The sequence below is a fragment of the Heliangelus exortis genome, chromosome 4, assembly GCF_036169615.1.
Source record: "Heliangelus exortis chromosome 4, bHelExo1.hap1, whole genome shotgun sequence".
Lineage (NCBI taxonomy): Eukaryota > Metazoa > Chordata > Aves > Apodiformes > Trochilidae > Heliangelus > Heliangelus exortis.
The window spans coordinates 34,921,699-34,943,891 of NC_092425.1; the positions used below are offsets into that span (position 1 = coordinate 34,921,699).

Here is a 22,193-nt window from a genome sequence, read left to right on the forward strand (position 1 = left end):
ATGCAGGACTAGTGGCATTTACACCCATCTCCTGCTTTTTTTCTGGAGTTACTGGGTTTTTCCTTGCTCGCTTCCCTCTGTTGTCATTTGGAAGGACAGTGCCTATCACAATGGAGCAACGAATGAAGGGTCACCCATATTAGTGTAGGTTCTATTAAAAATAGTTTTATAATGTAAATACAATATGGTTCAGATATTTTTAGGAATTCTAACAAAAGTTTTAGAAAACCTTTTTGTATAGTTATGTGGAAGTAGGCAGGTTTGTTCAACTAATTGAGTTATTTGGCACATTTGTCACATACACCTTTGCTGACTTGTTCTTTGTATTTTTTTTTGAGGTATTTTATTTGTTTAGGTGCTAGGAAGACCAGAGGAAGTGCAAGAGATTTTCATATAGTTTAGCATTCATTTCACTAGATTGATGAGGTTTGGGATAAGTTTCTAAAGGGAAAGACTGAATTAAATAATGAAACTTAACTGATATTTAGTGCTTGGGTTGCATTCAGTGCAACTTTAGCATAATAGTTTCCTTGGAGAAAACTTGAGTGCCTACAACAATAATCAATTATGAAAGAGTTCATTTGTATATAATTGCTTAAGGTGTTTATAAATATTCCACATAACAGAAATGTTTTATAATAGAGGTTGATTATAGATTTGACCTCACAAAAATATTGCTTTTTTCCTTTTTTTGGAAAGGTCATTAATCTGTTTTGCAGCAAACTGCTTAAACTTCCAAAACTAAAATATCTAGAGGGCTTCCAATGGAAAGATGTAAAATTGTGTGATTTATGAAAAGTTCTGGATTTGTGTTCCAGTAGCTTCAGTCAAACTGATGAAAATACATACTTGGAATTTTTTACATCTTTCCATTTTTCCTTTGTTTGAACAAATTCTGTGTATGTAAAGGCTTATCTAGTAACCTGGTATTTACTCTTAATTTAATATAGTGGGTAAGTGGTTATACCAGCTTGCAGTCCTTTCACTAATAAATACTGTAAGAGAGGCAATGGAGAGTTCCTTAGTTACAGCATGCCAAAAGTAATTACTTGGGAATTTCTTCCCATTCCAGTACAGGTTTTTCTCAGTATTAATTTCACCACTAATATCTCCATAGTAGACACAATTTATGTATACTTCTGTAATACTTTGCTTCAGTTCTACAAGTAAATAGCCAGCAGAGGGAGCACGAGTTGATTAGTTGGATTTAAAAAAAAAATACTAATAAAATTACTAACACAGTGGTGATGCGCATTTTGGAAAGCAAATAACAAAGGAATTATGTTTTTGTATTCAGTGAGGGACCAGAAGGCAAAAGTGGCTGAAATATAAATATTGGTTTGAAACATAAATGTTTTTCAACTTCTTCCTGTGAACTGTAAATAAACTCTGAATAGAGACCATAAAATCACTTGATTTACAAATGCCTCTGAAAAAAAAGAATGATTTATCACAAATTTCAAGTGTTGATAATTAACTGTTTTTTGTTGTTTCAAGTATTACAGAAGCTTTATGCTCATGTTTAATTAACAACCTCATTCCTTCAGACAGTAACATTGTACCTTTTTCTCTCTGAATTCAATGTATGATAAAAGGAAGAACAGGTCAGGAGCTGTGTCCATTTGATCACTCCTGAAGTGACATTCATTTCACTGCAGTGGCTCCAGGAAGCAGATGTAACATTCTTTTAACAGCTACCACAAAGCTCATTTGGTTTCATAAGACCTCTGGGAGGTTCTGCTCAAAACCCAATTTTGATCACAAGCTATAATTTGTATCTGTCAGAGTGCACAGGTCAGAACGGGATACTGGGCTACAAAGAGAAGAGGCAACTCTATTTAAAGAATGAAAAATCACTTGTCAGATCCAGAAATTGATGAGGATGCTTAAACAGGCAGTCACAGTGGAGCAGATGAGCAGCACACTCTTTATGGCCAGAAAGAGGGAAAACCTCGTGTTCAATATCTTTTAAAAAGATTACCCAGTGTCTGTATCTTGCTATTTTTTGGTAAGGGACTAAGCATTAAGATGGATGGAAAAGAAGTTAAAGGATAAAATAAGAATAATAGTGTTTATTCTCATGTTGTCCCTAAGAGTTTTGCACTGAAATGTGAAGAGGAAGAAGATATTAAAGTGAGGAAGACCATAAGCAATTATCATAGATTACTGCTGGGGAGCAGAGAGGAAATAAAATAAGGATAAAGAAAGAGAAGCAGCCTTTTAAGTGCAGCATGTCTTGTATCTGAGCCTGAACAATTATATGAATCTTGGGTTAATGAAACTTTCACTACAAAGGTGCACTCTAATTAAGTGATAGCAGAAATTTGGGTATCTCCATTCTTTAGTAGTCTTGTATGGAGCAGGGATGTATCCCAGGAATAGGACTGGCTACACAGTGAGCTGAGTATTCAGGAAAATATATATTGTGTGATACAAAATACATTCAGATACTCATAGCTGTCTCCCTAAGAGGCTTTATTGCCATTCCCAGGCAGAAGAAGTCTGTGCAGTAGCAGTGATACTGGCAGTGTGATGCAGGGTAACCAAACACTCTGCTTGCACTCTGGAGTGTCTTCATATGAGAAGATGAAGTATGGAGCAGTTTGCTGTGACATGGCCACCTGTGGTGGTGACATTCACAGATGGTGAGAGGTTCTCCTGCCCCCCTACTCTGTCCCAGTGGGGCCACATCTGGAATATTGTGTCCAATTCTAGGCCCCTGAGTTCCAGAAGGAAAGGGAACTGCTTGAAAGGGTGCAGTGCAGAGCCACCAAGATGAGTAAGGGAGGGGAACATCTCCTGGTGAGGAAAGGCTGAGGGAGCTGGGTCTCTTCAGCTTGGAGAAGAGGGGACTGAGAGGTGACCTCATAAATGTTTATAAATACATAAAGGGAGAGAGCCAGGAGGATGGTGCCAGGCTCTTCCCAATTATGCCCCATGATAGGACAAGACAGTGGATATAAGCTTCAGCATCTTCCTCCCTATAAACATGGGGAAGAATTGTTTCAGTGAGGCTGGCAGAGCACTGGAACAGGCTGTCTCCTTCTTTGGAGACATTCAGAACCCACCTGGACAGGTTCCAATGTGACCTCCTGGAGGTGACCCTGCTCTGGCAGGGGGTTGGACTTGATGATCTTTCGAGGTCCCTCCCAGCCCCTAACTTTCTGTGACTGATTCATTCTCTGGGGCTCAGAGGACTGGGGGAAGCTTTTGTAAGAGTGGGACAGGGTAATGTTCTGTGCAATGGGAATTTCTTAAAGATTTTACCTCCCTAGGTTTATAGGGCCACAGAGAGCATGAATGACATCCCAGGCATGTGTATCAGACCAAACAGAGAGCTTTGTACTAGCTCAGGAAATGGACCTGTTCCTTTATAGATTTCAGAGAATTGTCTGGTCCATTTGGTACACACAAACTGAGGATCAGCTGGCCATCTCTGGGATCTTATAGACACTTAACAGTTTCGTGAAATAGGTTCTGTTTTCTGTTTGATAGCTAATAACAAAAATACTGCATCTTTTTTTCCAGGAGATGTTTTCCTATCTTTCAAGTGAGCTGAAGAAGCTGGCAGATAACCACAATGAGAGACTGTTAGACACACCACATAATCCCATTTCCTTAGGTAACTGGTTTTTATCTTAAAATTTATGTTTTTTAAATACTGTGCATGCATAATGCAGTTTCACATACAGTTCCTATATATAAAACATAGTTCACTACACTCTATTAAATTGCTCATAGGCTGAGATGATACCATTTAACCTAATAAGACAGCCTGTTATAAAAGTAGTAACTTGGGCCTTTTTTTTTTTTTTTTTAACTTGCTCCTGTCCAGCATACCAATATACTCATTTATTGTAATCGAGGCAGGCAGAAGATGTTAGTGTGTGGTAATACTTTATAAATAAGTTGATTTTAAAATAAATTAAGGTGTATTTTTGCTTGTCATCTTGTTCTACTGTAAAAGAGGTTATAGAATTCTTACTCAAGGTATTTGTTCTAACCAAAAATTCTGCTGAACACCAAAGTAATGTTGCCTACCTGTGCAGAATCTCTGCCTCACTTACACAGTTTAACCAAAGGAGTAGTTTATGATAGCTTGTGGAAAAAGTAAAAATTATTAAATGTAATATTCTTATTTCTTCTTTTATTTATCTGAACATGAGTATGTGGCTAGATTTTAATTGTTGAAAACAGCTTGTCCTCTGCAGTTCTTCTTTTGGAATAAGAAGCTTTATAGTAGTTTTAACCTTATCTGTTGCTATTTTAGCCATGTCACTGAAGAATCTTGATGAAAATAGTGGTGCTGCTGTTACTGAGCTTGGCTCTATGCTTTTCACAAGACAAGTTTCTGGAGCAAGGTGAGGATGCCATGAATCTGAAAAAATTCAGGTGGTGTTTATCTGAATGCAATTTACTTTATGAACTGTAGGGATGTCTATATAGAAGTAGAAAATTGTTATTAATTGATTATTGATTGGTGTTAGCTGCATGTACTTTAGGGAATCCTCTAATATTTGTACCAGTTGTCTCATAATGACAGATGAAAACCTGACAATAATGAGTCAGAGTAATGCATCATTCTTTATCACTGTTACCCACTAAAAATGTCCACCTGCATGAGTTAGTAATGAGGCCCTCTTTGTTAGCTTTGGTAGGTTAGATAAATAGTCTGTGCATGTTTGATTTAGTGGCATTATGCCATAGAACCCCTTGATTTCATTTGGTTTCCAGCTGTTGTCTCATCTTAAGTTGTAAACTACTGAGGGAAGGTCTTTGTTTTGCTTATTGCAGAGCAAATATGGCTGTGTTGGATGTCCAGGGAATAAGCTTTTAATACCCTACGTAGCTTCTTGTCATATGGAAGAAAGTCCTGCTTTCTGGAACTAGCTGTGTTTAAAAAAAAAAAAAAATCTAAAAAATAAATTTTAAAATATGTAAAAATCTACAACCAGAGCCAGTCTGATTTGAATTTGTTCTTAGAGACACTGGTATGTGGAAATGCAAGGGCAAATACCTTTAAATTATTTTGATTTAAATATTTTTAAAAGAAGAGAATGATTTAAAATTTGCTTTGGCAGGATTCCTTAATCTGAATATTATTGCTGCCCTGCTAATTTCTGCCACAGACTTAATGTCAGATTTTTGTAGCAGAGCTGAATGTTCTCACATCAAAAGATATGCTTCATTAGCTTGGATTATTCCACTTCTTGCTCAGATGAATGACAGTAAATCTATATGTACTGTAGTTAGATATTCTCTTTAATTTGTCTGTCCTAACCTTGGTTTGTTCTGCAATTTCAGCGTCTTTGGCTGAAATCACTCACGAGGATCAATTTTTGAGAAGTTAAAACGCTACAGTTCTTTGCCTGATACAAAGGTTTCAGGCTTTTATATTTTTATTGGTTGTTTTGCAGTCTACATGCTAAAGTTCCAACAGACTTTAAGTGTTATGCCTGTGCTGAGCATCAGTGGTAGGGAGAGCAGCTTCCTACTTGATCAGCATAAAGGCTTCTTTATAACCTGGGATGAGATGGGGCACTGGGTTCCACTGGGAGAGTGGAAGGATCTGCTCATCATGGAGCTGTTTGTCTGAATGCAATTTACTTTATGAACTGCAGGAGATGTCTAAATACAGGTGGTAAATTGTTGGTAATTGATTATTGATTGGTGTTAGCTGCTTGTGTAGGCTTTAACTATCATCACAAGGTGAGTTTTTCCTTTAACAAGTAAGGATTTGGGTTAGAGTCTTGGTTTATCAGGGAAATGCTGAGAAATAGGGTGCAACAGGGAGAGATACAAGCAGTGGCAAAAAGGATCCACTACAAGGAGGGAGGGAGTACAAGTTTAATGTCACAGAACAGGGGAAAAAGGAGATGCAGTAGAGAGGAATGGGTGGTAGGAAGTTGGGATCCTGAACCCAGAGATTTTGGGCTGCAGACCACTGTGTCTGCTCTAATGTCAGTATGGTGGGTGGTGCTGGGAAGGTCAGGGTCACCAGGTTGCTTAAGTAGGAATGGGTCAGAGAAAGAGCAAGTCAGAGCTAGTTAGGACTTGTGTTGGAACAGGAAAGTCTGCTGCAGGTTTCTTTTTCCCCACACGCTGGAAGGTTCATAAATACCAGCAGTAAATAATAATTTAACTGAGGGGGGGAAAGGGACATATGCATATATATGCTCAGACTTGGGCTACTGCAGGATCTGCTGCTACTGTCATTCATAGTAATGCTTGGGCACTAATTTGGAAAATGCCTGATCTAAGCTTCCTTACTTTTTGTTTTTAGAGTTAGCAGATATTATATTGTATAGTGACTTGTGTAAATCATAGGGTATCATAAAATATCCATGACATCTTTTACTGAATCACAGTATTGTTTGTTTGTTTCAGGGTTGTTCCCTGTGGATCTGTACAAACAGTGAATAACTACACTTTTAAAGGCTTTATGTCACATGCAAATGACTATCCCTGTGCTTACCTCAATGCTGCCTCAGCAATTGGAATTAAAAAGCAAGATGTAGATGTATTCCTAAAAAGACTTGACAAGTGTTTGAAGACTACTAGAAAAGAAGCAAAGAAAGAAAAAAATGTAAATGAATTAAGTAATCCTAATGCAGGCACAGGACCACTTGAAGACTAGAAGATGCAGCTTTAGTAACACAGGAGGAAATGTTTTTATTTTAAGTCTGTCAGGTTTGTATTAGGCTAGGGCAGAAAATTTATTACCAATCTGAAAAAAAAAAAAGCTTTAAAGAAAGGTGATACCCTCTCCAAGACAGAGGGCCAGACACAAGTTTTTGCAGCATATAAATATGTTTAATATCTGCCAAAGTAAAGCCTTACATTCATAAAGACCTTGAGCTGGCTTTTCAGTCTGTGGGTGACTGTTTGGACCCATGTTCAGCAAATCACAGGATGCTTATTCATGTGATTTTGATTAACAAGTTGTTCTGTGGCAGTGATTGAATTCTTTCCTAGGTATAGACTATCCAGCAAGAAATATTTCACTGCTCTCAAAAGATCCTCTTACTTCTCATCAGCATACTTGTCACTTTTAATTTCCTTTTGAAGATTTATTTAAGTGTTGGGATAGCCCTTACTAACTACAGTGTTAAAACTGCACAAGGATATAGAGTACAGTAGTTTTTCAGGCATTCTCAGCTCTCATTAACTGCCTGGAACAAAGCAGCCCTCAGTGACCAGCTAAAACCTAGAATACCTCATTTGCTGTCAGTACTTGGCTCTTGGAAGCACTTCCATAGTTGAGCCAACCCAAAGGAATGTTAATCATGAATGCAAGGAGTTGTGGAGTGGAGAGGTGCAGTCCTCTTTTTTCTTGTTTTTCTTTTTTTTTTCTCCTTGTTTTTTCTTTCCATCTCATCTTTTCTATGATAGAGTCATCAGGTCAGAGACCCACTGAAAAGGAGGAATGCCTTGTGGGATTAATGCAGCAGTTTCAAGAACTAGTGAGACCTGAGGGTATTTTGGCATTTTTATTCCATTGTTGTTAAAATTTATAGACTTCAGTTTCTCAAGTATCTCTTGCCATTGGTACTGCTGCTTCTGTGGCTGTGCTGATTTGAATTCATTAAGTAAACAATAGATTCAGAGTCTGTTCCTGAAACAAAGGTTCTGTGTCACTGGAGTGACAGCGCTATAGATTGCAAAACTTTTAGTTGTTCTTAAATGCAGTTACTCCATTGTGTGTAGTTTTTATGTCATTTACTGTTCAAAGTGACATTAATGTTCCAAGACGTTTTCTTTGTGTCTCTGTTGTGTAGTAGTACTTGGGACACAGCAATGAGTTGGAAGTGTCAGGAAACTCAAGCAGCTACTTTGTTTGGTGGGATCTGGGATATGTACCCTTCAGAGCCCTCTGTAAATTGGCTCCTATCAAAATAGTGATGTTTTTGAAAGGGTTGCCTATCCAGCCTGTTGAAATGAGTTCTTACAAGGGGTGATGCTAATATGCAGGAGGTAATAGTATGCTAATAATTATGAACCTGCTCTCACTTAGTCAGGTTCATTGTATCTTCAACTTAAATTGAACTGCTGCTTCTCCAGTGTTATTGCTGGGGTTACATGTTAGATTGATTAAAGCTTGAGAAGTTATGGCTCCCAGGGCTACACTCAGGGTTGTTGTTTGCTGTACAAACACATCCTAGGAGAAATGTAATGTAATTTGGCCACTGAGTCCTTGTGGTTATAAGGAGATGTAAATGCCTCCCCTCTCTCCTTCCCCTCTCTCCTTCCCCTCTCTCCTTCCCCTCTCTCCTTCCCCTCTCTCCTTCCCCTCTCTCCTTCCCCTCTCTCCTTCCCCTCTCTCCTTCCCCTCTCTCCTTCCCCTCTCTCCTTCCCCTCTCTCCTTCCCCTCTCTCCTTCCCCTCTCTCCTTCCCCTCTCTCCTTCCCCTCTCTCCTTCCCCTCTCTCCTTCCCCTCTCTCCTTCCCCTCTCTCCTTCCCCTCTCTCCTTCCCCTCTCTCCTTCCCCTCTCTCCTTCCCCTCTCTCCTTCCCCTCTCTCCTTCCCCTCTCTCCTTCCCCTCTCTCCTTCCCCTCTCTCCTTCCCCTCTCTCCTTCCCCTCTCTCCTTCCCCTCTCTCCTTCCCCTCTCTCCTTCCCCTCTCTCCTTCCCCTCTCTCCTTCCCCTCTCTCTTTTTTTTTTCCCCCCAGTAATTAAAGCTCTTCCAGAAGCAGCTCTGCAGCTCACAGTATATTGGAGCAGCCAGTGGAAACCACAGAGCCATAGTGATACCTTCCTTCCTGGTTTTCAGTACTGCTGTTCTCTGCCTGAATTACTATAAATTATTGATTTAGATGACTAGTCAGAGAATGTGGCCATTAGAGATACTGTTACAAGAGTTTAAGGAGGTGCCTGGTAGCAACTAAAATAAGCATTTGGTGAATAATAACCTGAAACAGAATAAAGGAAACAGCAGTTGTCTTTCCTGAGAGGGAGAAGCATCTGCATTTTATGGTCTTGTAATAAACTGTCTGCTACAAATAATTTGTTCACTTCTATAGACTTGACTGCTTTCTCAGGTAGTGTTTTTCCTGCCTTTGAAATGTTTCTCATTTGAAATCAAAGCTGAAAATTTCAACAAATCTCTGTAAGCAAGTATCCAGGAAAAGAATTAATTGGCTTACTTTGATTTTGACCTCTTCTTCTTTTAAAATAAGTAAGTAAATAAATAAGATTATGGCTTTAATTGAAAAATAATAAAGAACTTGGACACTCAAATTATTTTTTACAAGTTTCAGTGGTGCCACCTGAAATACAGAAATTTAAAGTACTGAGAAATGTTCCCCATCATGGTGTATAAACTAAATATTCATGTTACATTACTTCAGTGAATTGTTTTGTTTGCTTTGTCCCCATCTTCAGTTTTATTTAATATTCGTTTTTGGAGACAGAAGCATTACATAATGTCACTAAAAAATTAATGACACTTTAAGTAATTCAAATGGCAATATACTGTTGAATAAGTGGAGCTGATTATTTATGGCATATTTGAAATGGGAGTTTCAGTGGATGATAAATATTTTTCAAGGATAAGTATAAATCCCTAATTCTTTATTCACATCATTATCTGTAATAAAGTAATGAAAGAAGATTGGAACATGAACATGAGCAGAGTTTTCATTTCCTATGTGTCACAGATATGGGGAGACTTTGTGGCTATGGCAGGTCTCCCCACTGAAAGTAGCACTGTGCAAGATGGCAATAACATGGGCACAGGTTTGTCAGACTTTACAGAGTAAAACAAATACATGAACAATATTTGCCTTCTGTGAAGATCTTTTGGAGACTGTGCAGTTAAGTAAGAATCTTCTTAATTAACTGTGCAGCTCTAAATCTCTACAAAGGCTTCCACATACCTCGAAAATCTGCAGGAGCCAACGAGCTGTCTCCAGAACCCACATCACTTGTGAGACATCATAGAGTCATAGAATCATAGAATGGTTTGGGTTGGAAGGGACCTTAAAGTCCAACCAGTTCCAACCCCCCTGCATGGGCAGGGACACCTCCCACCAGACCAGGTTGCTCCAAGCCCCATCCAACCTGGCCTTGAACACTTCCAGGGAGGGAGCAGCCTGTTCCAGTTTCTCACCACCCTCATACTAAAGAATTTCTTCCTCATGTCTAATCTAAATCTCCCCCCCTCAAGTTTGAACCCATTTCCCTTTGTCCTCTCACTACACACCCATGTACAAAGCCCTCCCCCAGCTTTCTTGTAGCCCCTTCAGATATTGGAAAGTTGCTATAAGGTCACCTTGGAGCCTCCTCTTCTCCAGGCTGAACAACCCCAACTTCTTTACCCTGTCTTTATAGGGGAGGTGCTCCAGCCCTCTGATCATATCAGTGCCTCTCCTCTGGACACGTTCCAGGAGCTCTGTGTCCTTCTTATGCTGGGGACTCCAGAACTGGACACAGAACTCCAGGTGGGGTCTCACAAGAGCAGAGCAGAGGGGGAGAATCCCCTCCCTGGGCTGCTGTCTGTGCTGCTTTTGATGCAGCCCAGGACCCAGTTGGCTTTCTGAGCTGCAGTCACACATTGATGGCTCATGTTGAGCTTCTGCTCCACCCCCACCCCCAAGTCCTTCTCCTCAGGGCTCTCTGCAATCCCTTCTCCTCCTGTATTTGTGCATGGATTGATTTGACCCAGGTGCAGAACCTTGAACTTGGCCTTGTTGGGCCTAATGCAGTTTGTTCCAGTCCACTTCTCAAGCCTCCCAAGGTCCCTCTGGATGGCATCCTGTCCCTCTAACGTGTTGACTTCACCACACAATTTGGTGTCATCTGCAAACTTGCTGAGGGTGCATTCAGTTCCCCTGTCCATGCTGCCAACAAAGCTGTTAAATGGCTCTGCTCTGAGTACTGACCCTGGAGGAACCCCACTTGTCACACATCTCCATTTGGACACTGAGCCACTGATCACAGCTCTTTGGGTGTGACCATCCAGCCAGTTCCTTATCTAGTCCGTGCTCCATCCATCAACTCCATATTGTTCCAGTTCAGAGATCAGGATGTTGTGCAGGACACTGCCAAATGCTTTGCACAGATCCTGGTAGATGGCATCTGTTGCTCTGCCTCTGTCCACCAAGGCTGTGACCCCATTATAAAAGGCCACCAAATGAGGCAGGCAGGACTTGCCCTTGGTGAAGCTGTTGGGAGGAAAGCTGCTGGGGTTTCAGAGCACACTTTGGGTTTATACAGGAAGAATCCTTAGTAAAAAAAAAACAAGAACACATGTCCATTTAGTAAGGCTATCTCCCAACTACTACTTAGTTAGCTACCTGTCTCCATCATCTTTTGGGTCACAGGGTGTGGTTACCAGTCATGAAATGGGAAAGGGCAAGCACTTGAAATATTCCTCAAGAACTGAAGATTCAGAAAGAGAGGTTTAAGATGTCATCATCCTGCTCTGCTGCTTGGAGTTACTGCCCTGGAGCAGAGGCAGCAAAGTGATGGCTTGGCTTGGCAGCTGCTGTGATTGACACAGGATTAACAAAGACTGAAACTGGGGGGGGATTTGAGCATTACAAGTGTGAGAAGCAGTGGCTGTAGAACCAGGACATTTCCCACCCTGCTTCTGCAGAAGATGCATTCTGCAGATACTTGGTTACTGAAGACCTTTGGCAATGGGGCAGGGTGCATGCATGGGCAGGGACCCCTCCAACTCCCCATCACCCAGGTGACTTTCCTCCCTTAGGGTGCCTGTAACTGGTCTATGAGGAGCTTTTCTTTCCCTCTGATGTTGCATCTTATGCTGTGTGGATCTATATAGGTGGAAGAAATGAAGGAGCAGATGGCTGGGCCTTTTAGGGGTAGCACTGGGAAAATACAATGCAAGCAAACTGACACGGAATGACCCATCTCACAGGCCCACTCTTAGTTTCCTTCTTCTACAGTATCTGAGATAATGAAAAAAACTAAAGACTGTTTGAGCATCATGCTGCTTATCCACACTTTGTTCATAACGATTGCCTAAGATACAAAGCAAATAAAATCTACCAGATGCAGCAAATTCTCTCGAGCCTAAGAAAGCAAAATTGTAATGTTGCAAATGTAAATGCTGGCATTGCAGCTTAATACACATATAAACCAAGCAATCTATATTGTGTGATCATCATTTTTTAAGAAAGGCTGGAGCCCTGAGACTCGCAAATGTTCTCATCTGCAGTGTATCAGCAGTTCTCAGTCTTCAGCTGCTGTATAGATAATAATTCTAATTGAAGAATCATTGCATGAATCCATATGTGAGTGATAGATGAGCTATGACCCTCTGCTTGTGATGCTTTAAAAATTGAGTTCCTCTTTTGTCTTATATAAGGAGTGATTTGATTTGATTGTTTTTTTGTTTGTTTTCTTGGGTTTTTTTTGTTTGTTTTTGTTGTTTTTTTTTTTAAACATAGCATTTTAACCAACCTGGCCTTACAGGATTTAGAATTTGAAGGAAAAACAATTTCTGTAGCTGACAGATTTTTTTTAAACAATAGCTATTTAAAGGTTTGAGTCAGTCATGAAGTGACTCTCCACAGAGAGAGCCTCAGTTCAAATGCTTTTAATCCTGAAACCAGTGCTTGAAAAATTGTGCTCTATGTGCTCTGCAATAATTGTTTTTCATGTATTATACTTTTTTCTCTCCAAGGTAACAGCTTACACTTTAATGCAGCTTAATAATTCTTTTTTAAAACCATAGTTAAAAAGGCATTTGCTCTGTCACTCATCAAACATCTGTCATATCAAAGTACCAGTAACATATTTATCTTGATGAATAAGCTTCAGTGTTCTGGACCAAGTTCAGTGCAACTGGACCAAGTTTTCAATACTCCATTGGGGATCCTGAAGTTGAGTTCATGATCTAATTAAGATCGATGTGATAATTATATCTGCTGCTGAACAGGAGTCCTTCATCATAACACATTTCAGCTAAATTCTTTAGTGTGGCATCAAAGCTGATCCAGGTCAGAAGCTGAATTGCTTTCTTAACATGGATGGTGAAATTTAATTTGCTTTTAGATCCTGGATTCAAATGCTGGCTGAGTCAGCTATACCAAAATTATAACTGCTTTTTTTTTTTTTTTTTAACCTAATGTGAAAAGAAATAATAGGGTGGTTTCAGCTGGGCATTACCTTTCCTATTATTTGTCTCAAAGAGCTGCAAACCTTGGGCAACCTATCTGGCTCTTACTGGGAATTGTGGCAGGTGGGGGCAGGAACTTAGTCTTGTACAAATAGCAACAGAGCTGTGTATTATTAGTCTTTCTCTAGGCATCCCAGGCAGGAACACCCTGCTTCATTGGGAATTCAAGACAAACACAGAGTGTTTCTGCTGATCCTTTCTCTCCAAAAGCTGTTTCTTAGGCATGTTTTTTGTCATTGAAGAGTACCTGAGGAGCACTTGGCCAAAATACAGGGAAAAGGAACAAAGTCTCATACACTTTGGAAGGTTTATAGATTGGTTATATATGTTTGGCTTTTTATATATATGAAGTTTATGCTATCATAAAATTATAGAATGGTTTGGGTTGGAAGGGACCTTAGAGATCATCCAGTTCCAACCCCCCTGCATGGGCAGGGACACCTCCCACCAGCCCAGGTTGCTCAAAGCCCCATCCAGCCTGGCCTTGAACACTTCCAGAGAGGGAGCAAACTCCTAAAAAAATGTTTGCAGCCATTCCCATCCCTTACCTGAGCTGCTTCTGGACTGAACTCAGTGCAGTGACACTTCTGCAGGTGCTGGGGCACCTCACCCAAGGCAGCAGCAAGGTCTGACTGACTGCAGGAGAAGAATTTGGTGCCAGGCAGGGGAAACTGTTCCTGCTTTGCTTTGGTACTGCTCTGCCAAGCAGATGTGACAGCTCGAATTAGCTTGCAGACACCAGTGCTGTTGAGCATTTAGTTAATCCTGTAACTGGTCTTTCTGCAGCCTGAGGAACTACAGCTGGGAAGAGTGCTTGGTTTGCTCTGTAGAATGTCAAACAAGGAACAGCTATTGCGGGGAAAGAAACCTTTCAAGTGTAACTGCAGAGAAAAAAACTTCAATATATTGCCTACATATTACCCTTAGGGCCTACAAGAAAGCTGGGGGAGGGCTTTTTACACAGGTGTGTAGTGAGAGGACAAAGGGAAATGGGTTCAGACTTGAAGGGGGGAGATTTAGGTTGGACATTAGGAAAAAAATCTTTCCTGTGAGGGTGGGGAGACACTGGCACAGGTTGCCCAAGGAAGTTGTGGCTGCCCATTCCATGGAAGTGTTCAGTGCCAGGTTGGATGGGGCTTTGAGCAAGCTGGGCTGGTGGGAGGTGTCCCTGCCCATGCAGGGGGGTTGGAACTGGATGAGTTTAAGGTCTCTTCCAACCCAAACCATTCTATGATTCTATGAATCTGTAACTTTATAACCCCTGGATTAAATAGAAGTTATCTAACCACTCTCATTGTTTTCTTCTGGTTCTCCCTGTGGTGAAGCTATATTGCAGGCTCTGGCTTCTGATTTCATAAGGCATCTTTTTCAGTAGTGGTAGAGAAATTGACAATGGCTTAGTGGGAGGAGGGACTTGGAGTACAGCTCAAAATACATTTTTTAATGCAAGATAGGAAAAGTGTCCAGGATGACAAAAATAGAAGTAGCCTGAGATGCTTGCTGTGCAGCTGAGGGGGCAGTGACTCCAGGAGGATCTGTGTAGGCATAGAAAAATCTTGTCCTGATGCACAGGGCAAGCTCCAGAGAATGCTGTCAAAATGCAACTCTCATCACAGCAGTAGCCTGCCCCCTAATAATATTAATTTCCAGTACTCTTGTCCCCCCACACACCCTACTGGATGTTTTTTAAGCAGACTCAGCTGCACTGATCTGTCAGACAAAGGCTGGGGAGGGGGAAGGGTTCCTGCCAGGGTGTTGCCATCCCCACTGATGCAGAACTTCCTATGCAAGAAGCCCAGAGGAGCAGACAGAGGCAGCAGGTGTGGGTACACAGGCTGCTGCCTTTTTTCGTTTTGTTGAAGGGCTTTATCATCAGTAAATGGATTTGGGTATAAAAATGTTTTTTAATAATGATATAACTGATGCTATTAAAACGCAAGCTCGTATTCCGTGCAGATGGCACAAACTGTCACGCTCTGGTTTCTCCTTTGGTTTTGTTTCTAAAAATTGCAGCTGAATGTTAAATCTGTGTCAGGGCAGCACTTCAGAAAAGTTGCTCACCATGTCAATCCTCTAGCAGTAGATTGGCTCGCACACAATTCTCCCCTCTCCGAAGGCAAGCTTAGGAATTTCATCCTCATGGGCTCCAAGGCCTTCTGAAGGGAGATATTTCTCAGTGACTGTTTCTTCAGAGTCTGTCATGTCTTTTTAGGCCACATAATCTCTTCATAGTGACTTCATGCAGTGGCTTCAGGATCCCTCTGCTCATTTACAGGTGAAGAGTTTCTGATCTCTTCTCACAGTGGGATGGTCTGGAAGGCTTCCTTATTGCTCACACATCCTTATCAATATTAAAAGCTGTGGTGAGTGAAGTACTACTGGCACCTTCAGTAAGGTTATCAGGCACGGGTGGGTGTGCTAATGGAGTGAAGGGAGGTGAGGGGTGTCTGAGCTCCAATGATTTGCACCCCAAATACTGAAATGCTGCTGGAGCACCCAGCGTGGCAGGGGCTGCGGTGGCCCCGCTGCTGGTCTGAGCTGGGCAGGACTGGGATGTGCAGCTGGCCTTGGGTTGTTCATTTTGCTGATCCACGAGGGGGTTGTGTTTGTTAGAGCTGGAATCTGGGGAAGGAGAGGCAGTAACAAGGTATTTTTGCTAGGGAGGCAAGTAGCTGTGACTTGCGGGGCTCCTGGGGCACCCTTCAGCAGAGTTAAAAGATGCTGTTTCCATTTTGTCACTATATAACTGCATTTCTGAGTCTCTGTTCACTTGGCTCTTGCATAATCCCCTCTTCATGCATTTTCAGGCCCTAATTTTCCCCTGCCTTGCACTTTCTGTAGATTTTTTACATCCACACAAGTGGTGGTAAAACTCAGCTCTTTTTATGCAACAGCATTTAGCATCGATTCTGCATTTACTTGGCACAGGCATAGAAGGCCATAGCAGGGGCAAGGCAGTGGGGAATCAAGCCAGTTGTTTACATCTTCCTCCAAAGGACTGGTGGGTCAAACATCCTTCTCCTTGTCCACAATGCTCTGCCATTAACAGCTGTTAGTGAGTGTTGGCGCATCATATTTTTTTCCCCTTGAGGCTGAGCACATTATCTCTACAACACTCCAGCACCTTGCTGGGAACATGCCACGATTCTGTTTTCAGAGTGTTTTGTTAATGCTAGTGACCTTGGTGGTGTGACCACAACACCTGCTTTACCTGATAAGATCATTAATTTTTTTTTTCTCTCTGCAGCCTTTTTGTTGAGCGTAAGCAAATCTTCATTTGTACCTGGAAAACACTGCCCAAACACCAACTTACTGAAGCACTGACCTGTATCTCCTGGTATTTTTTAAGGCATTAAATAGGCAATTAGAAGAAATCACTTCAATAAAGCAGAATGAACACAAGCCTCTCCTTAGTGGCAATGGAGCAGGGCAGCATTGGAATCAATCGCCCAGCTTTTCAGCTGTCACTCTGCTGCAGCAGCAGCTGTCTGTCAGGAGAGGTGACAGTGGAGAGCTGATCTATACTCTTCCCTGAAATGCAGAGATAAGCTGCGTGTGCACAATGCACATGTTCTCAAAATAAACACACTGGGAAGAGCAGGGTAATTTTTTTCATGATAAATCTTCTCGCCCTGCTCACAGTTCCTCCTTCCCTCTCCTTGGTACAGATTGCTGGTACCCCCTGCCTCTTCTCTTGCAGTGCCTCTGTGTCCTCCTTCTGCCTTTTACCTCACGGGTTTGTTTTTCTGCATGATGCTGCTTTGTATCTCTGCGATTGCATCCCACCTCCTGCTGCATCCCACCTCCTGCTGCATCCTTCAGTCGAGGTAGGGCCTGTCCATGCAGGAGATGCAGGTGGTGCTGCCCCCCAGGCAGTGCCATGGCTGCAGCTGCTGCCTGTAAAGTGCTGATCAGAATTTCTCAGAAACGGTGCAAAAAGGATCTGAAACTCAGAGGAGCTGTAACTCCTGAGCTTCTGGAGGGGGGGATAGCCCAAATTCAAGCTATACCCCGGTCCTTTGTACAGGTAGGACTCCAGGGTTTTTTTCCTCTTGCTCCTTTATTCATGAGGTGTGAATTTATGAAATGATAATGTGGCTTCAGCTTTCCCCTCCCCAAACTGTTTTGCTCCAGTTTTGTTGTTCCAGTGCTGATATTATCTGCATTTATGGGGCAGTCCTAAAACTCTTCCCCACCCCTATGTTGAATGTAGAGAAAGAGATGTCCTTGGCAGAACTCCTTTGCTGTGGGATTCTGGTTGTATGTCCTGTGTGACAGGGCTGTTAAGGCTGCTCTGCTCCAGTCATGCTGTAGCTGAGGTTGCTCCTGGTTTTCTGCCTTGCTCTACAGTAACAGGCATTTGTATTTAGGAGTCTGTGAGTCTTGGGTGACCTCATTTCCTCAGTAAAATGTAGCAGTGTAAGCACTGTGTCATGGAAGTGCAGGGGATGATGGTGGTTCAGAAGATTGATCATGTCACTGGTCCAAAGAGCAAGTACATCATGAGGGAATTGCTTCAAGGCTTTGACAAAACAAATCAAACAAACAAACAAACAAAGCAAAAAGCAGCAGAAGCTAGCAGCTGGCATAAAAGAGGAAAAGCTGATTTCTGAGAAACCTTTACATGTACAAAAATCCCCACCCTAAATCTTTTCATTTTAAACTTTATCCCAACTGTGCAACACTAGTGTGTATCTTCCCCTTTTTCCCGAGGTCTACAAAGCCTGAAATGCCAAGCATGGGTTTCTCAGTCATTCTGTGAGATACAGCCAACTAAGTATCCTTCCCATTTGATAGATGAGAAAGTAAAGGATCTCCTCTGAGTGCTGATGGCCTCTCATGGAGCTGTGCTGGTTGAGGTTGGTCATGCCCCTGGGTTCCATCTCCAGCAGGTCAGGGGCTGATGCCCAAGACAGGTAGCTCAGGACATGTCCTGTCCCTGCCCTTGTGTCTCTTTCTTTAAGGTGCAGGTTACATGAGCTATTTCACTTTTAACTGTTTTCTTCTTAAACAAGGAGAAATAATTATTTTTCTTTCCTGAAGGTTTGCTTATAGCAAAGGTTTGCTTATAAGATTCATGAGACCAAATACTGCATTATGGCATAAAGGGGGGGGGGAGGAATCAGTAGCTCCTATTTTCGGGCTGGTGGCTTTGACTAGCTGACTCCTTTGATAATTTCAAAGAGCTCAAGATAAAAGGAGTTTAGAAACGAAAGACCTCTGGTTTCCTTCCAGAGGTACAGTGGAGGAGCAGGGAAGTGACACTGAGAAATTGCAGTTTTTGTAACTCTCAGCTCAGTGAATACAGACTGCCACAATATGCCACTTTTCAGGCCTGTCAACAGATATTTTTCTTAAGTATTTGAAGGATCTCAGCAATGATATTTACATAGCCTCCTGCTCACTGCCAATCCTACCTTTCAAGTCTGTGGTTTTAGGAGAGTTTACTACAGCTTGCTTAAAGTTAAGCCAATAACTCACCCACATGCAATAGAAGGCTGGTCATACTATAAAACTGTTTGTTGGGTTCAGGTTTTTTAACTGTTACCTGTAGCTTTCCAGAAAACAATGTGTCTAAAATAAGATTTTTTACAGCAAAAATTTGAGCACTATGGGTTAGTGGGAAATATTCATTTTCTTTCTCATTCTATCCCAGAGTAGATCTTTTTCTCTGATTTTTAACAGATGGAGAGTGCAGAACAGCAGCAGCATACGCAGCATCTATACATTGAGTTTTGCTTTATTTTCCAGTGATGTTATAATTTCTGTCCAAATTTAGGGCATTGCTGAGCTCTGGTTTCAGTTTTATTGTAAAGTCTCAACAATGAAATATATAGAAGGCATGCAAAAGCATTAAAAGACAAAAATTAACAAACCCAGTATTTTCTGAGATTTATTAGTTTTAAATCCTCATAGTTTAATTTAAACTGTTCTCTTAGTAAAAAATAGGTGCCATAAATCATGCTCACCTAAGCCACACCTAATCCATACCTACACAAAACTTCCCTTATTATTTCACATTTTACACAAGTGTTTTCAGTACAAAAATACCTTTCCAAGATTTTTGTGACATCCTGGTATTTTTAATGGAAAAAAAACACTGCATTCAGAAATGTCAGACATTAAAGAATTAAGCATTATGCATATGCAGAAGAGAGAGACAGAGGCTGTGCACTCAGTCTGTGTTTCAGCTTGTGTTTGTACAGGGGCAGGAATCGGGTTATTGATCACTACCACACAGCTGGGCCAAGCACCCTTGGCTGTTCCCTTTATTAAACTGATTTTTAAGTGCAAGCCAAGGCATAAGATCAAACAGCACTCTTCAGGAACAGCCTTTGATCCAACCTGGTGAGATGTGAACAGAGCTTGCAGGAGCTGAGGGAAAGCTGAGGCTCTCACTGGTTTGTGGCACCAGCCTGGGCAACAACCACAGCTCCTGGTGGTCCTGATTCAAGTCTCTCCACATAGGATTTTCCCACTGATGTTTAGCCTGTCTGAACTCCAGAGCAGTCTGATTCCTCTGAGTGGAGGTTTCTAGCTAACAGGTTAGCAATAAAAGCAAAAAAAAAAAAAAAAAAAAAAAAAGGAAAAAAAAAAAAAAAAAGAGGGAAAACAACCCCACAATCCAAACCAAAAAAAAAAAGAATAAAGAAAAAAAAAAGGCAATTAAAAGAAGATGGGTGCAGGGAATAGACAAATTAATACAATATAAACTGTGGGGTTACTAGGGCAGCAACTGCGTCCAAGTTGCATGTGGCATGACAGAAACCCTCCCTTCTTGGTAGCCATTTAGTAACCATTCCTACAACAATGATAATTTTTAACTGAAAGCCCCCAGGAAACTCAACCCAAGAAGTCCTAGCTCAGTTCTTACCAAGTAAGAGTGCTGATGTTATGATGGATGGCACCTTACCCATCTCCTTTCCCGAAAAGCACAAGAGTGCCAATATTTGTAAGCTTTACTCGCACAGGTCAGCAAATATAATAGGCAAATATGCAGAGCAAAATACATTTTGATTGATTAGACCAGCTTTGGAGAGAAGGCACCTAGTTCTTTATTACAGATATTTATCTTGCAGTCTCTCCACTCTGCTATTTGTTAGTGCGTATGGAGGTTTTCTGCATGTATTTTTAAATACTAATAAGTGTGAGAGAGCTGGGAAAGGTTTTTTCAGTGGATTTTCTTTTAGTTTAATTGAAATTAGGTCAGAAATAATGCTGGCCTAATCATATCTTGTTAAGCTCAGAACTATGTATTTTCCTGAGCACTTACTGCATTATGGAGAATCAACCTAAAACGTGTCACAAGAAGTGCAACTAAAAATCCCATCTTTGTAAACATTCCAAGTGTACAAAAACACTTTTTTCTTTTTTATCTGCATAAACATACTCAGGAATACACCAGAATTTTCTCATCTAATACAACAATGTGAGGTGCTAACAACTTCCAAATTCAATACAAGGTTCTTCCAGTTCATTCCTCAAGCAAGTTCTCCTGCCTCACCTTCCCAGCAGATCTTCCTCAAAGCCAATGCTTGATAAACATGCAATTCCCAACAGATGAATCTCATCTCTTCCTGATCCTTTTTTGCTGCCTTGACCTTTCATTGCTCTTGCATGCTAGGCTGTGTTTTCCCCATGCTCCAGTTGGTTGCAACCAACTCTCAAGCAGCAACTTCTGAGGATGTGGTTGCCAGGCTCAGAGCTTTGGCTCCACTCCTGAAGACTTTACCTTTGTCTTTGTTGAGAGTTCTTTATCTTGACTGTACGTTTCCATCCTTTCTGGAAATAGGTCTTAACATTTTTTCAAAACAAATAATTCATTTTTGCCCAGACTCATCTTTAATAGAACTTTAAAATTCTGCTTTTGAAAGCAAAAGTGAAAATATAAAGAAAGGAAAAGATCACATAAATATAAAGCAAAGTCAGTTGAATGGTATGGGATTACTCTGGTGACTTCAGTCTTTTATCTTAAGCAAGGATATTCTTTTAGCTCATTGATTTAGAATTCAAACTGATGGGTGTTGTCTGTTTCCAGCGACTGTCTGGTTCACAGCAATAACTCTTTTTTCCAGCTAGCAGATACTGTAGTGCTAATTCTCCTGATGCAGGCCATGATGTTAGATTTACAGCAGTGGGGAGCACCAGGCTGGGTGCTATTCAGCTGTCAGCATTGCAGGTGACAGTGTCCTGAGCCCTGTGCAGGAGCCAAGAAGTGGCAGTGACCACTGGACCAGCACGGGCCCACATGAGCCAAACCTCCTACACCAGAGCCCAGCACCCTCCTCCTGCATCTCAGGGGTGTGTTTGTATTTGTAATGCCCTCACTGAGCCTCTTCTCCCCAGTGCTGCCTATAAAAAGGAACAGAGTAAACACTGAGGGTGCACTAACTGGGAAATGAAGCATTGTGTCTGGGAGCCTGAGTCTGGAGTGGGGCATAATCTTCAGGAGGAGCAAAGCTGCCATCTCCAGCAGCCCTGTGGTACATTATGGTCTTGTCCACGTCCCTTAGGTCCCTCTTGATTCCTGCTGGAGGGTATGGCCAGGCCAAAACACTTTTGGCAGAGACCATCTCCCTGGAGTCTCATTTCCTAACAATCAGAAGCACAGACCTGGGTATCTCCAAGTGTGATGCTGCAGTCCCTAACGCCTTTGAAGGGCAGCTACAGCCCCAGAATGTTTATAAAGAAATTTTCAGAAGTCTTTTTTGACCTAAAAATATCAAAACTCTGAGCCCTCTGGCATGTCCAAAAGACCAAAGTGCCTGACTCAGAGGTGGGGGCAGCCACAGGAGCTCCCCAGCCCAGCCTCAGCAGGGGCACCTACACCACCCCCTCAAAGAGCATCCTTAGACCACTGCCTCCTCCTTCCTGGGTCATGAGGCCACAGGTCACCAACCTACTTTTTCCTCCTGCTGAACTTAATGAACATGGAGGGGATTGTTTTTTGTTCCCTCCTTGTCACACGTATAAGGATGAAGTACATGCCTCCTCTTCCTCCAGAGAAGACACTAAGCCTCAGGCTAAGCCTGACAATTACCTGGGGCAAAAC

The 22,193-nt window shown here is 41.7% G+C and overlaps 1 protein-coding gene and 1 long non-coding RNA gene across 3 annotated transcripts in view; both read left to right on the forward strand.

Moving 5' to 3' along the window:
* SEPSECS (Sep (O-phosphoserine) tRNA:Sec (selenocysteine) tRNA synthase) overlaps positions 1–13,388 on the forward strand; it is a 29,924-nt gene extending 16,536 nt beyond the window's left edge. The window contains exons 9-11 of one of the 2 annotated variants that reach the window (XM_071743820.1): positions 3,529–3,622; positions 4,271–4,361; positions 13,259–13,388. In XM_071743820.1, the coding sequence (XP_071599921.1) occupies positions 3,529–3,622; positions 4,271–4,361; positions 13,259–13,334 (261 nt within the window). In that variant the 3' untranslated portion in view covers positions 13,335–13,388. Of the gene's footprint in view, positions 1–3,528; positions 3,623–4,270; positions 4,362–6,387; positions 9,620–13,258 lie in introns of those variants that run through there. The other variant, XM_071743819.1, reaches the window with a different exon arrangement.
* A 1,858-nt stretch (positions 13,389–15,246) lies between these two features.
* LOC139796358 (uncharacterized) lies at positions 15,247–16,543 on the forward strand. The gene is made up of 2 exons (XR_011725972.1): positions 15,247–15,504; positions 16,389–16,543. It is a non-coding gene; the product is annotated as an uncharacterized lncRNA (long non-coding RNA).
* Positions 16,544–22,193: the final 5,650 nt, after the last annotated feature.